Here is a 16,170-nt window from a genome sequence, read left to right on the forward strand (position 1 = left end):
AGAAAGACCCAGATTCAAGTCCACTTTGTGCAGTGACACCCTCTTTCTAGCAACCGATCTACCTCACTGGGCTGTTGTGTGCAAAAGGCGAAAGAGAAGCAGCACCTTGTGCATCGCCTGGAGGAAAGTCCAGGTTTAAATCTAACCAATGCACAAAATAAGCAAACCGAAGCTCGGACCCCTTTTGCCTCGACCGACCTCCCACTACGCTGCACAACCCGCAACCAGCCTGGCCTGCGATCACAACCAACCGGCTCGTGACCACAAAGAGTCCTAAAACCAGCCGGCAAATCTAATTCCCCGGAATTCCCCATCCAGCTCCCTGCCTGCCTGCCGGCCTTTGCTAATCCCGGTACCTCGGCCTCTCCTCTTTTCCAGCAGATATCAACGATCCAGACCGGGACGCCGAAGCGCCTCCAACTCGGGACAACCAGGCGGCGCTGCGTCTAAAATGGTCGGTAATTGACAGACGGAGCAATGGGGGCGGCTGGACCAGCGCAAGCGCCACGCCCACCGAGCGGAGAAAAGGCGGCGTCTCCTTTCGTGGGCCATGAGAGCGCAGCGCCCTCTGCTGGCCGGCTGCCTCAGTGCCCTTGACTCAGCCCGGGTTCTGCCTTTGTGCAGGCGTCCGAAGCAGCTGGAGAGCGGGTGGATGGCAGATTCGAGCTTACAGACAAAAAGTGTGTATTTTCCTGAGTTTTTCCCTTATGCGGGTTAATAGCTGCAGTAACTATATCCTTTATTCTAAAGGATAGTCCTTTATTTCAGAAAGCTGCCTTTACATTTATTTGATTTCATTATTTCGTTTCTAGGGTTTGCCCTTGAATTTTCTTTTGTAAAGCGAATATTTTTTATCCTATCCTTACTCTTTCAGATTTGTCCCTTTTTCAGGTTTGACCTTTATTTTTTCCAAGAAGATATAATCACTGTAGTTATAGCAACACTGGAATGCTTGCTTAAAGCCTTGTCTGAAGTAATTCTTGACTGGAGGGCTTTATAAATGCAAATATTAAATATAATAATTGTGGAAAAATAAACTTCTGGTGAAGTGGAGGAACTAAAGTGAAGAGGAACTAAAGAGCCTCTTGATGTGGGTGAAGAAGGAGAGTGCAAAAGTTGGTTTGAAACTCAACATGAAGAAAACCAAGATCATGGCATCCGGCCCTCTCAGTTCCTGGCAAATAGATGGGGAAGAAATAGAGGTAGTGACAGATTTTATCTTCCTGGGCTCCAAGATCACCACAGATGGGGACTGCAGCCAAGAAATTAAAAGACGCTTGCTCCTGGGGAGGAAAGCTATGGCAAATCTAGGAAGCATACTAAAAAGCAGAGACATCAGCATGCCAACAAAAGTACGTATAATCAAGGCCATGGTTTTCCCAGTTGCAATGTATGGCTGTGAAAGCTGGACCATAAGAAAGGCTGAGCGCCAAAGAATTGAGGCCTTTGAACTATGGTGCTGGAGAAGACTCCTGCGAGTCCCCTGGACTGCAAGGCAATCAAACTGGTCAGTCCTAGAAGAGATCAACCCTGACTCCTCTTTAGAAGACCAGATCCTGAAGTTGAAACTCAAGTACTTTGGCCACCTAATGAGAAGGAAGGACTCACTGGAGAAGAGCCTAATGCTGGGAAAGATTGAGGGCAATAGAAGAAGAGGACAACAGAGAATGAGGTGGCTGGACGGAGTCACTGAAGCAGTAGACGTGAGCTTAAATGGACTCCAGAAGATGGTAGAGGACAGGAAGGCCTGGAGGTTGCAACAGGTACCCCAGCGCTACCCAGCCTGTGTTGAAACGTTGATTGTTGTTTGAAGACCAGGGCCATTGATTGGGTCTAACCTAGAACATTATAAATATAAATTAGATGGAGACGACAGAGTCCGTCGGGGGTCGGTACAAATTTAACGTTAGACCTGAAGACATAACGTAATTAAAATCGTTGGATAAAATTTTTTGCCTTTTATCCAGTAGAGCTGTCCAAGTGGCAAGATGTTTGAATACCCAAACAACTTCAAATGCTTCTTTCTTTTTGAGTTGCAGTGTTTTCCTGGATCTTCATCTTTCTTCATGCAACCTTTGAAAGTCCTATGTTTGCACTTTTGAGAGCAAGCAACAGAATTTCATTTTTAATTTGTGCCCGTGTGCCCACAGTAAAAAGATGACAATAAAGGTTATATTACCGTATCTTATCTTAGCTTCTTTTCTATCCTCTAAAGAGTTAACTTACTTAGTTGAATGGATTTTACTTGCTTCTCCCATCATTCCATTCCTCTAGTCTAGCAGAGATAAAAGTAGATACAGTTTAGAATGTTAACAGTTGAATAGACAGACTGTCTCCAAAACATTTGCTATTAAAATCGCTGGTAGTGCCTGGACATATTCTTGTAAAAAATATAATACATGTACACAGAGTTTAGCCCTCTTCACCTTTCAGTCTCCCTTAAAGAGTTAGGTTCCAACATGTTTTACAACATAATCTCAAATAGGAGTCTAGTCATGTTCACGCAAAACATAATAATAATAATAATAATAATAATAATAATAATAATAATAATAATAATAATAATAATAATAATAATAATAATAATAATAATATCCCAGGTCCTGGATAAGGACTCGATAGGTAGACAAAATGCCAAATCCAGTCTGAACATCTGGCTGACTGTGCGATGATCCATAATAATAATTGATGATGATGATGATGATGATGATGATGATGATGATGATGATGATGATGATGATGATGATGATAGTAAAGTTGGAAGGGACCATGGAGGTCATCTAGTCCAGCCCCCTGCTCAGGCAGGAAACCCTATACCATTTCAGACATTTGCTGCAATCAAGCAGCTATATTTATGTTATCTTAAACTGTAACTAATAATACTAGAGTGAGAATTAGTGAGTTCCCAGAAGGCTGGAGGACAGCAAGTGTCTTAGTCTTCAAAAACGGAAGGAGGATGATCTAGGAAAGTACAGATTTCTCAGTTGACATTGTACTCGGGCAAAGCCCTTGAACGGATGATTAAACAGTGTGTTTGTGTACTTAGATAGGAATGCAAGAGTTAACAAAAGCCAGCATGGGTTTGTCATAACAAGTTAGGCCAGGCAGACTTTATCTCCTGGAGACTTACCACCTTAATTGTACAGAACATAGTGTACCTTGACCTTAGCACAGCCTTCAACAAAATCTCTCATTATATCCATACAGGGTACAGGTGGCAACTGAGACTGACTGAACGACTGTATTCAGAAAGTACACATAAACCGATCCCTATCAAGCTGGTGGTAGATACCGAGTTGAACACAAAAGAGATTTGTCCTGGGCCTCATGATATTCAACGTTTTTACCCATGACCTGGTGGAAGAGGTTGAAAGGATGACTATTAAATTTGCAGATGTCATAACACTAGAAGGAGTAGGTAATTCTTTAGAAAATTGAGAAAATTGAGGAAGACTTGTTCTTTATTGGACAGAGGGCAGGACCACAACCAGTGAGTTGAAACTTGAAGAAAGTACAGTATATTCAAGTTAGATATTAGGGGGAAATCTTCTGATAGGTAGAGGTATTAATCAGTGGAACAGATCGACTCATGAAGTGGTATGTTCTCCTTCACTGGAGGTCTTTAAACAGAAACGGTCCAAACTGCATTACCAAGTGTTGCACTGATTGGAAGGTTGGATAAGATGACCTCTGAGGCCCCTTCCAGCTTGATGAATCTATGATTAATACTGGAAGAAAGAGAAGGAGAAAGTATTAGAGGCAGGCCACACTGGTATTAAGACAATTGATAACAAAGCTGCTTGTCTGACAGAATTAAAAACAACCACCACCACAACGGTTACTAGAAATCTTGATGGATTTCTCAGAAAGAATCCTCCCTCTTTTATTTTATTTCCTAATTGGATTAGAGGTTTAGTAGTTGGTTTGAAGAATGCTGACACTTTGATTTCACCCAAGATAATATTCTTTGTTATCTGTGATCAACAAACTCATGGACTGACCTGAAGCTATAGTTTGTTGAGCAACTCGGAGTTGGCTACATTCACAACATTCTCTAAGGTTTTTTGAGTTGTAGTTTTGTTTTCATCTCTCACTTGATGGCCGGTCCAGCCTTCAAGATTAAATGCATTAGTTTAATAAACAGACCAGGGATGGTAATTTCACAGGGAAACAGCAGATAGGAAGAGGGGGAAAAAAAGACCAAAAATGCAGTCAACAGTTTTGTCAGTGGGAGTGAAGGAATTCTGAATGAATAAAATTCAGATTCTTAAGTGTTTTGCATTTGTGAATGTAACTTGCACTGCAACTTGCAAGCTTCGACTTATGAACTATGTCCCTGAGAAGGAAGAGTGGCTCTTTCTCACATACAAATGTCAGGAACACCAGTAGCTCTGATTTTTTTTTTATTTTATTTATATATCAAACTTCATAATCATCCATCTTCCTCCTAGAGGGTCTCTTTCTGTCTCTCTGTCTCTCTCTCTCTCCTTTATATAGAAAAACATTGTTTTTTTAAAAACTAAAATCTATGGAAAGTAGTTGGATAGGGAATAAGGTCTCCATCTTCCCAATAGTTGCTGATGGGCACTGCAATAGAAGATGCCTCGCTCAGAATTGTAGAAAATGAAAAATAATGGTGTCAAGAATCTGTGTTTAAGTGTTTGGTTTCTGTTTTTCAACCTGAGTAATTTCATTCTGTTATCTCTCTACTGTCCAGCTGTTACAGTCTTGGGTGTCTGGTTTAAGATCAGATCAGATCAGATAAGATAAGATAACCTTTATTGTCATTTTTTTTACTGTGGGTACAACGGCACACATCAAAAGTGAAATTTAGTTGCCCACTCTCAAAGTGAAGCACATACATGACACACACCTAAAACATACTATGTACGACATATGTATAGACGTACATAGACGTAACAAATAAATATTAAATACTGTCCAGCTTGAATATATAACGGAAGGAGGAAGCTTGAGAGTTCGCAAGATTAATGCTGTATGGAATGAAACTATGGCTGAATCTGGATGTTCTGCTACGGATACCACGGAGCCTCCTTCCAGAAGGTAACAAGAAAAACAGGTCGTGAAGAGGATGTGTAGCGTCCCAGATAATCTTACAGACCCTGCTCAAGCAATGCTTCTGTGCTATGTCTGTGCTATGTTTCAACCTCAGACTATGTCTATATAGAAAGCTTTTTTGCAGAATCTTCTCAGGAAGGAGGTGAAACCAATCCATCCCAGATGAGAATGTGGCAGGTCACATGAGGTAAGATCTGAGGGAGCCCAGGACAGCCCTTTGGGTACCTAACAGCAACCTCCTTAGAGGTCAGACCAGCAACAATTCATTCAAAGGGTAAAGCAAGAAAAGAATTATTTCGCTGGACCTTGGAAAACGGAGGTCATGTTATGTTATGTGCACTTTCATCGTTAAAAGGACAGCAACATTCATTGTAGCTTTTTTCCTGTATTTTTACAGATTTTTGTTTTTGTTTTTTAAATACTTTTGTGGCTGTAAGCTCGTTGGCTAGGCGATTCTGGGCGTTGAAGTTCACACATCTTAAAGTTGCCAAGCTTGAGGAACACTGGTCAGCATTTTAATCCTGGGATTTTGTAATGATCTCTCAGTTTTAGTATTTATCCAGTCGGAACCTGCTTAGCTTCCAAGCCCAGACAAGGTCAGCCAGGAGCTACACGCTTACACACATGCCCGCCTTATTTAACTAGTCGGCCTTCTTCTACCCCCAGAGACCCGTGTTCGGGCAGCGGAGTGTCTTCCGAGCCGCGACCACTAGGGGGCTCTGCGCCGAGAAAAGCAGCGATCCCCCCCCTCCCTCTCCGCTCTCTCGCCTCCTCTCGCTTCCTTTGTTCCGAAGCTTCCATCCCCGACTACATCCGGTCTCTGCAGCTGGTCGGCCACCATATTGGGGTTGCTCGCCGCCCGTCAGGCCTCGGCGCCACTTCTCCTTGCGGCCGCCCGAGGAGGCGACTGCCCGGGGCCGGATCACGCTCCGATTGGCCAGGCTTCGATCCCCTGATTAGGCGGAGGAGATCGCGAGCGAGGGTTGGTCTTCTATGGGGTCCCAGAGGCACTTTCCCCCCCTGCAGAAGCCACAGGGCACGGGGTGGGTGGCGGGGTGGGTGGGGAGGTCAGGGCGCGGGGCGGGAGTCGAGGCGGGCCGGTGGAGTTAGAGGGGACTTGGGCTCGGAGGCCCGGCGGGACTGGAGGCGGCAGCGCAGCCAGAAGAGATGAGATCCCCCCCCGCCCCTCGAGACCCCTGCCCGGCTGGCGATCTACAACGCGGGGAGAAGAGGACGGGTGGCTCTATCCACGGGGATCCGCTGGAGCTGGGGCGGGGGGGGGATTCCTCCCCGGCGGGGCAAGAGGGGAGGCTCGGGCGGCCGGCTGCCTCTCCCCTGGGTGGGCTGGCCACTTTTGTGCCGCAACCATCACTTCCGGCTTTTGGAGGCTCCTCGCCGTCTCTTCCTCCCCAGCGCGGGGAAGGTGGGCCGCCGGGGGGGCGATGAGTCATACTAACCGCGGCGATCATCGCCGGCCTTGGCATCGGGTTTCTTCCCCCCCGTGTTTGGTTCCACGAACGAAAAATGTCAGCATTGCAAAAGCGACGTTAGGCTTGCTCCCCACGGTACGCAGAGGAGCCGTTTGGCATCTGGAAAGGCCGGCTTTCCCCAGCCGTCTCTGCCTTATTGATGGGTTGGACTACAGTTCCCAGATTGCGCAGGCAAGCACTGTTTGGGGCCTGGGTTAGCTGAGCTATCGGTATGTGAAGTCCCAGAAAGGGAGCCAAGCTGGGCGAAGCCGCCATAAGCTGGCCTGGAGTAGAAACCGCTTGCTCAAGGCAGAACTAGAGAACGGAGTGGTAAGCTGCTGAGATCAAAGCCATGCAGAAAGTACAAAGAAAGGCAATACTATCGGGCACTCATTTAGGAAGCAATAATAGAAGCATCTTGCACTAGTGAGCTAATCGATACATACCTTATTTTGCTTACATTATAGATTGAGGGGATTGAAGCTGAGCAAAAAAAAGCTGACCCAAAGTTGCCTGCTGGGGAGTTTGTTGCAGGAATAATCACAGGAAAGGCGAAATGTTTAGACATTTAGAAAGGGAAAAAACAGTTATCTTCCCAACAATATAGGTGGAAAAAGTGTCTTGAATAGTAACTTGAGTCCAAAAGCGTATATTGGATCCAAATTCAAGATTATCCTCAACCTCCTTCCTACAATAGAAGTTAAGTTTAGAAGTGACTGTAATGGAAATGCAGAGAATAAAATTCTAGTAGAGATGTGCAAAAATGAGGAGTAGGTACAGTCTTGAGTGAATATCATATAATTCTAAACAGCAATAAAAGAGTTGAGGAACAATAAGCAGTAAAACTAGATATTCACAGCAGGATTTCACATAGGAAATGAGAGGGGGTGTTCTGCATTATTGACTGATGAATGGTAATTATTGTATATTGCAAACGTAAGATGGTTTTGTGCCTAATTCCATGCAATGATGCTATAATTACCAGACACCTTTTGTCTAACTAGAATAGGCAAGCCAGCTTTATTTTTGCTTTTTTCGTGTTGTGCTAAATTGAGAGATTAAAAACTCCCTTCATTTTGCTCATGTGTTGGTAACTACATCCGTATGTTTATTTAGTTTTGTTAGCAACATAAGGGAAATAGGTTACCATTGCCTTTTTCCAGGATTTATTTTTCTATTTCTCAGTATAGTATCCTGTCCTGTATTTTCTCCCATCCAAGTCTAGGAAGGTCCGACTCTCATTAATCTTTTGAGAAATCTTGGTGCTGCCATCTGCTTAGGAGAATTACAGGAATTGGTCGTTGTCGACATATTTTTATTACTTTGTTGTAGTGCCTCTCAGAATAACAGAGTTGGAAGGGACTTCGGAGGTCTTCTAGTCCAACCCCTTGCTCAAGCAGGAAACCCTATACCATTTCAGACAAATAGTTGTCCACTCTTTTCTTAAAAACCTCCAGTGTGGCACCCCACAACTTCCAAAGGCAAGACATTCCACTTGTTCTAACAGTTAGATCTAACTGTCGGAAAATTTCTTATTTCTAGGTTGCTTCCTTGATTAGTTTCCATCCGCTGCTTCTTGTTCTGCCTTCAGATGCTTTGGAGAATAGCTCGACTCCCTCTTCTTTGTGGCAACCAATGAGATATTGGAACACTGCTATCATGTCCTTCTTATTAAACTAGACATACCCAATTCCTGCAACTCTTCTTCATTTGTTTAGCCTCCAGTCCTTTCAATGTTTCCCTTGAAGTACGTTGAACATATCTTACATTTTGTTTTGTAATTGTTCTATCATTCTACCGATCATATTCACGTTGAGTAAGTTTTGGGCGCTTACAAGGGTTTAGTAATCAACATTTCCACATGTGTTGCTAGCCATAGAAAGAGCCCAGGGTTTTGTAAGTGCCAGTTGGGACACCAGTTCAGCAGTCATTGGTGTTTAGTTGTGGGTACAGCATTAACAGACAGCCACTCTGCTGACAATCATGACACAGTGTCGGTTGCAACCAAGTCATGCCCTATGCTCATGGGGCGTATCCCCAAGTGAGCTGTGTGGTTTTTGAGGCATCATTCCATAGTACGGTGTTGTCTGCTTTTGCAGTTGAATCAAAGGGTGTGAGTTCCTCTTCATGTTGAAGCTTGATTAATTTTTCTGCTAGGCTTCACGGCTGCCTTAGTGGCTAGGGCATTGGGGGTTAACTGACTTTCTCTTTTGCAGGGTGAGGCCTTAGCAAGTGAGATCATGGAAGAAAATGGTGAAGATGTGGCTTCGCTGGGTAAGGATCTCTTCTCTATCATTGTATTATTCATATTGAATGCTAAGACCTGTTTAGAAATTGTTACAACCCTGGTTGTGAAACCCCTCACTGTGACCAGATTACCCCTTCCGTTAGAAAAAAATTTGTAAGAACTAGACACTGATGCAGTGAGTGTAGCTGAGTGTAGCATCCGCTGTGCTGTGACTGGGTCTTCTTTTTATGGGTTCTTTGGGCTCTTTACATTCAGAAGGAGCGTATTCTCATTTCATTCTGTAATGTACCCAAAAAAACTGGGAACTGGAAAATACGTCTGGGAGGAAAAAACAAATTCTGTGACAATTGTATTTTGAATAAGTTATGAAATATTTAATTGCAAACTGAACGTGAGACAGCAGTAAGATGTGGCTGCAAAATTAGCAACGATAGGCTGCTTCAGTAGGAGTATACAGGAATTTGGGAGGGAAGGTCCAGCAGGGGCTGAGAATATGAAGTCTGGTGTTGCTTCCTTCTCCAGGTAACTTTGACTTAATTGCGTTAGGTCGATCTGGAGAAACATTTTAGTAGGCTTCAAGATTCTGCTATTTTATTAGCAGTGAAGATGTTTCAAGAGAACCAAGATGTTCTTATTTCCTGAATAAGCCAGCTCAAAGGGTTAGACCAGGGGTGGGCAACCTTGGCTCTTTTATGACTCATGGATTTCAAGTCCCAGAATTCCTGAGTCATAAAAGAGCCAAGGTTGCCTACCCCTGGGTCAGACAGAAGTAAAAATTCCACTTTTGTATTGGGTTGGTTGGATCCATTTTAAATATTATATACACTTCTGGGCAATCCAGTATAAGAACAATGAAGCATTTGGATAATCTCAACACGTGAAAGATGTCTTAGGGATGTGTGGGGGGGGGGAGAAAAGACTCCTCAAGGAAGAAAAAGCCACATGAACAGATTGTTGTGCAATCTGCTTAGCGTTCTTAAAGATCCCATCGGCCTCTGCATCTGCACAAGATTAATACAGTTCCAGAATTACAGTTTTTGGATAACCTGTAAGGACCCATTGGATGTCTTAGACCAGATTTACACTAATCTAGGCACTTTTCAGAGGTCAGTTTTTTGTTCTACTAAGATTGCTGCCTTGGCCTGGAAAAGTAACCCTGATCTGGGAAATGATTGTTTTGTTGAGAATTTTGCACAGAGCTATAATTAAGAACAACAACAACAAAAAACCCAAGATGTCATACCCTTAAAATTTCTAGATAGTTGGGCAATTGCTTGCCATTATATATTGATCCCTGTGGTTCATGGCGTGCCAGCATTCAGATAACATTGCCATCCCTTCTAGTTGTAGTAGAGGTTATGCTTGCTTGACATTGAGAGCAAGTCAGGTTGCTTGTGTAGGTGGTTTCAAGGAACTATGTTCGTCCGGAGGTTGCATAATTAGCGATTGCACTGAACTTCCCATCATTTACGGTTCTGAGGTAATATTCTGACGGTTCTGAGGTAATATTCTATTTCCAGTACCCTCGCTTGGGCCCTGGGTTTTGAGTGCACAGTTTCTTGCCCCAAATTTATCACTTCTGTCGATTTCTGGTTCTGATCCCATTCTTTGATTATGCAGGTATGAGCTTTCCGTCTTGGTTTGCCTTGCCCATTAGTTGGCTGGAGTAGAGCCTGAGAATATTGTTTCAAGGACAGCAAAGATGGCCATTGCTGTGGAATTCTTGAGTCTTTTCTGTTGTGTCTAGGGCTCTGAGTTATCTTTTGTAAACGAAACACAGTCTTAATTTAGAAATCTGGGTGGCATGGGAAACTGAACTGAATCAATTTTTTTTATAGACTTACACATTGTATTGGGAAAAAATTGAAAGGAGCACCATAGAATGCTGTAACCTTGATTCAGTTTTGTCAAAACCTGGACAAATTGTTGAAGTAGTTTCAAGAGTGAAACTGTTTGCACAAAGCTATTACCCTGCTTAAATATAAAATCTGATGGGAATGCTTAGGCTTTAGGCTGTTCTAAAGGGGAGTCTCAACAGTGTGGAAGAAATAAAACAGCCTGTTTTCAAGATGAAAAGGCCAGGAAGATTCCTCTTGGTTTGATCTCTGCTCCTTGCCTACTAATGGTACCCATCTTCCACATCCCTGCCAGATTTTTGCAGTGCCTGCAGCAGTTAATTCTTCCAATTCAGAGATGAGTATCGTTTTGGATTCATAGGAGTCACCCTTTTGGGGAGCCCAGGGCTACAGGAGTTGGGCTGCTGATGCAAAACAGGTAGAGTGTAGCATGCAGATGAGAAGGGCAAAGAATTTCCATTTTTTCTAGGTTTTGGACTATTCATTGAATTTTCGATTGTACACTGTTGTTTCTGTTTTTCTTGCCTCAAAGTAATGGGAATGTCCAAAACAATTTTTGGCTCTTGCAGGTAGTTATGATGTGGTGGGGGTGTAGATAGGGGGGGGGGNTTTTCCATGAATGCACTCCTCTTGCAGTGAAGGCATCTAAAAATGACTGCCTCTAATTTTGTCTCGTTTTTCTTTTCTCCTTGAGCGGCCTACATTTCAACAGATGGCAGCTACACAGGTGAGTAGTTGTTGTTTTGCATGCCAATCCATGAAACTAAATCAGCCATGTCTCTCAATCTGTTCTGAAACCTTGTGATTGGAATATGTTATGCAACAGTGACAAATATTTTCTTAAAAGTATATTTTTGGTCAGGGGCTAGGCTAGTGAAGGTTAAGGAGGGATGGAACCTTAAAACTGCTTCACAAACATTACGCTAGACACGCGCATTGCACTATTGTCACCTCTTGTGTGTGTGTTGTTTTTCCCACATGCAGACCCCTGAATCATTTTCTTGAGGTTGCACGTGCTTTCTTTGCAGGCAACTTGTGGGAACAAAGATGCGAGATGCGTGTCTCTCGTAACATTAGTGTGAGATGCAGTGTGTCAGTGAGGGGGGGAATTTGCCAGCAAAACCATAGAGTGCATTGGGCAGAGTGTCCCATCTGTCTCTGTCCGCACTCTATCGTTAGGAGCTTCTTTGGTGCACCCTCCCCACTAGCACTCCTTTTACTGCGCCCAAATCAATTGAAAACATTTCCTGCTACCATTGTAAAATTCCCTGCTGCCAATAAGCACCGTGTCATCTCTGGAGCACACCATGTTGTCTGATACCCTTCCAGAGACCGTGCCCATGCCGAATCACGGCACACTGACGGCTTCCTCGCAGGGCTCTTCCTCTGCCACTAAATCAAGGCGCCAGCCTGTTTGGACTGACGAGGAGACCCGGGCCTTCATCCAGGTGTGGGGTGATGACGCGGTGCAGAGTGCCCTGGCATCAAACTATCGCACAGTTGCACAGTTCCAGTGGATAGCGGATGAAATGCGAGCCCGGGGTTACAACAGGGATTGGGAGCAATGCCGCGAACGTGCAAAGGTCCTCCGACGGGGATTCAAAGAGATAGTGGATGGGAACAGCAACGCTGGCCACGGACGCCGCGTGTGGCCTTATTTCGAAGAACTTAATCGATTTCTTTGCATCAAGCAAAATCTGGTCGTTCCACGGCTTTCAGGGAGCAACCCGAGGCCTCCTGTGGACCGCCGGCGTCGTGAGCACAGAGAAGCGCAAGATGCCCCCTATGAGCCGTCCTCAGTAGGCAAGAACGACAAAGGGACTTTTGAAGAGCCAGACGGGGACTGTCTGTTGTTGCCCGAGCCAGCAGGATCTCAGCAGAGCGAAGGCAACATGGAAAACCAAGTGGCGTCTCCAGCAGCAAATTCTGATATTTCCATGGATGGTAGTGTTGGTCCTGGCACTCCCACCGATCCTTTGCCATCCAATGACTCAGTTACTGGTGAGTTTTGCTTGGATTTGCCGTGTGTCTTTAAACGGGTTTTGTATAATGTGTTGTTTCAGCCCTCTGGATTTCTAAGCGCCTTCTTTTCAGTTAGTTTGGATACAAAGGCCAGGTGACTTAATGTCGTATTTGAGATATTTGAAATATCATCAGCTGTCAGAATTCCTAAGAGAGACTTGAGTAGAACTGCCTCATTCATGGCAGCAGGGTGTGCATTCTCTGCCTAACTCTTCCTCCTACAGATAACAGAATATGATTGCACTAAGCAAATGTTGATATACAGCGGCATAATTTCAATAATACTTCTGAGTTCCAGTTTCTCGCTCTTCCTTTCACATAAACAGGGCAACCTTGGTATAAAACCTGGATTTCTTAGGACAAGGGATATCCTTTTTATAAGCATACCCGCTGACACTGATGTTTGCCTCCACAGTGCCCCATCTTTTTTAAAAAAATTAAATACTCGTTTTGATCTTTGTTCCTGCAGCGCCAAATCTGCGCCCTCGGCCCTTGACCGCTGCAGAGAGGATGCGGAATCTTCGTTGCCGGCAAAGAAAGAGAAGGGGGGATACTTTGAAAGAGCTGATGGAAGTCACCTCCCAGGCTACCAGTGAACTTGTCCGGACATTGTCCGACCTCACCCATAAAGAAGTGGCTTCTTTTGAACGTGCTTACAAGGAGGATCTCGCAGCCCGGAAGGACGAGATGGAGCAAAGCGCTGAGGACATTGGAAGGCTTGTAAGCGCTTTGGAATCAAGCGATCAAACTCTGAAGGAGCAGCTAAGCAGCCAGACCAGTGTACTGCAGGGCATCTTGGAGGTTATGAAAGACATTCGGGGTAGAACGTCATACAGCCCTCCGTATCAATCACAGTATTACGATTTCCCGGGCCCTAGCATGATTCACACAAGTGGTACTTCCTCAAATGGCCAAGAGATGCCATGTCCCTCCCCTTCCAGCCTTCCATTTCCTTCCCAGCAATCTGCCACCAGCAATGGAGATGTCTCTCCCAGGAAGCGGATGAAATGAAGCCATCAACAGCACTGCTGATTTAGCGTCCTGGTGGAAACCAATTCTCCAGTTCTTTGTTCCTGTTAGGACACATATATTGCTTTCCTTACTGCCTTTCTTCTTGCATAGTTAGAACATGTTCTCATCCCCTTAAACGTGTGTCTCCCCACAACGTTAAGGTTGTGGAAACAGCCGCCAGCAAATGTACATCTAGATTTATTATTACTGGGGTTTTTTTTAGCGTACCTATGTTAGTTTTCCTTCCATCCTGTTTCCAAAGGAATGCAGTGTTTGATGTACAAGTAATAATTTTTTTTTTAAAAAAATACACACTTAAAACACATTGCCAGGTACCTGTAAGAAGGTAATCTTTGAAAAGTAATAAAACTGCACTGTTGTTCCAAGTTGTTCAACATGTGTTTAATGGTAAGAGTTTTCTGGCTTTTTAAGGTTGCTAGGCCGGATCAAATTGGTGTGCCGAATTCAGCTTTCTGTCTTTCAAAAAGGGCTGCCCAATTTCCACAGAAAGCTTCATATGACAGTGATGGCGAACCTTTTGGGCTCAGTGTATCAAAAATTAAGAAAATGCCTAACTCTGCTGGTGGTTCACACACACAAACACACACACACACACACACACACGGACAAAAGAAAAACAATTCTTTACATAACCATTTTTTTTTAAAAAAAGGGCAGTCCAATCATATATTATGTACAGGCAGTCTTTGACTTACAACCATTCATTTAGCAACTTTTCGAAGTTATGACACTGAAAAAGGGGAAACCAGTCCTCACACTTAAAACCATTGCAGCATCCCCAAGGACACAAGATCGAAATTTGGGTGCTTGGCGACTAGCATGCATTTATAGCAGGGGTCTTCAAACGTGGCCCTTTTATGACTTGTGGACTTCAACTCCCAGAATTCCTCAGCCAGCATGCCTGGCTGAGGAATTCTGGGAGTTGAAGTCCACAAGTCATAAAAGGGCCAAGTTTGAAGACCCCCAATTTGTAGCAATAGCACTTATATACTGACCCATAGTGTTTCACAGCACTCTCTGGGCAGTTTACAGAGTCAATATATTTCCCCCAACAATCTGGGTCCTCATTTTGCCCACCTCGCAAGGATAGAAGGCTGAGTCAACCGTGAGCCGGTGAGAATCAAACTCCAGGCTGTGGGCAGAGTTTGCCTGCAATGCTGCATTCTAACCACTCAGAATACAGTGGCTCCTTTATGACAGTTGCAACATCCCAGGATCATGTCATCACCGTTTGCAATCTTCCCAACTGGCTTTTGAAAAGACAATGGGGGAAGCCAGATTCTCTTAACAACCTCATAATTCACTTAACAACTGGTGATTTGCTTAACAACCACTGCAAAAAAGTTTGTTAAGATTGGGTGAGACACATTTAACCACTGCCTTAATAACAAATTCTAGTCCTAATTGTGATCGTAAGTTGAGAGCTATATTACATAAAGAAACAATAAATAATTACAAAAATAAAATCCAGTAAGTAAAATAATGAAAAAACCTAAAATAGAGACAATATGCACCCTGATGATTGGGCTTAGAATAGTGCACTAAAAAATTATTTCTATTAGTAATTTTGATTGGAAGTGAAAAAACATCAAACACGCATTTAATTTGATTAACATGAGTTAATAACATTTGTTGCTGAGTAGATAAGTCTAAAATTGAAGGTAGATATTTTGTGCAGTGCAAACCCAAGCAAGCAGCACTAACTTCATGTCATTCAGTTTCTCTTGCCTGTTTTAATGTTTAATGCCAAGATTAATGTCCTACCAAAGTATGTAGAGGAGAAATTGTGAGTACAGTAAAGCCATTGCTAGATTTTTAAAAGCACTGAAAGTTTCCGGTATTCAATTCTAAGTATTCAAAATGTCTTGTTCTTAGTGGCAATTTTTATTCCTGCAGATGGTTTTTTCCCCCGGATCCTCAAGTTAAGACTTCAGGTTGACACACACCTACGTCCAAATGCTAACCTGGAATTCTGCTAACTGCAGCTCTAGTCATTCAGTTCCTAGCCATTGAAAATCATTTAATTCCATCGTACTGTAGATTACTTCACCCTGAAATTTAATTATTTTAATTGTTCTAAACTTCTGAACTGATTAAATCTTCCTCCAAAACTGGTCAATTACTGAATATAAAATGTGCAGATACCTTATATGCAAAGATTTCAATTCATTTAGCAGACCCAATCTAACCTTGAAATGTTATTTCATTCATCGAAAATACTTAACAGGTTTTAGTTCCCTACATCACATTTGAAAATCTGAAATTTAGTTTTTTTAATGTATCCAAATATAACATCAATACTTTTGCCAAAACCTTGTAACTAAGTTCATTTCATTCACATGAGCCGAGAGGTCTGTAAAAACATCCATGTGCTGAGCCATGTACAGTCTGAGCTGACAAAACTGTTCAGATTTTTATTCTCAACATATAACTTAATTTCTTCATAGTGCTGCACAAATCTTTC

The 16,170-nt window shown here is 43.3% G+C and overlaps 2 protein-coding genes across 2 annotated transcripts in view; one reads left to right on the plus strand and one right to left on the minus strand.

Annotated features, from left to right (window-relative positions):
* LOC107292849 (zinc finger protein 850-like) overlaps nt 1-16,170 on the minus strand; it is a 75,498-nt gene that overhangs the window by 35,297 nt on the left and 24,031 nt on the right. The gene's annotated exons all lie outside the window — the stretch shown is intronic.
* On the plus strand, nt 5,896-14,073 carry LOC107292855. Its single transcript, XM_015821981.1, has 5 exons — nt 5,896-6,061; nt 8,765-8,822; nt 11,347-11,379; nt 11,982-12,653; nt 13,144-14,073. The coding sequence occupies exons 2-5, from the start codon at nt 8,789-8,791 to the stop codon at nt 13,683-13,685; spliced, it is 1,281 nt and encodes a 426-aa protein (XP_015677467.1). The 5' UTR covers nt 5,896-6,061; nt 8,765-8,788; the 3' UTR covers nt 13,686-14,073.

This window comes from Protobothrops mucrosquamatus, unplaced genomic scaffold (assembly GCF_001527695.2).
Source record: "Protobothrops mucrosquamatus isolate PMUCROS unplaced genomic scaffold, P.Mucros_1.0 scaffold1440, whole genome shotgun sequence".
Taxonomy (NCBI): domain Eukaryota; kingdom Metazoa; phylum Chordata; class Lepidosauria; order Squamata; family Viperidae; genus Protobothrops; species Protobothrops mucrosquamatus.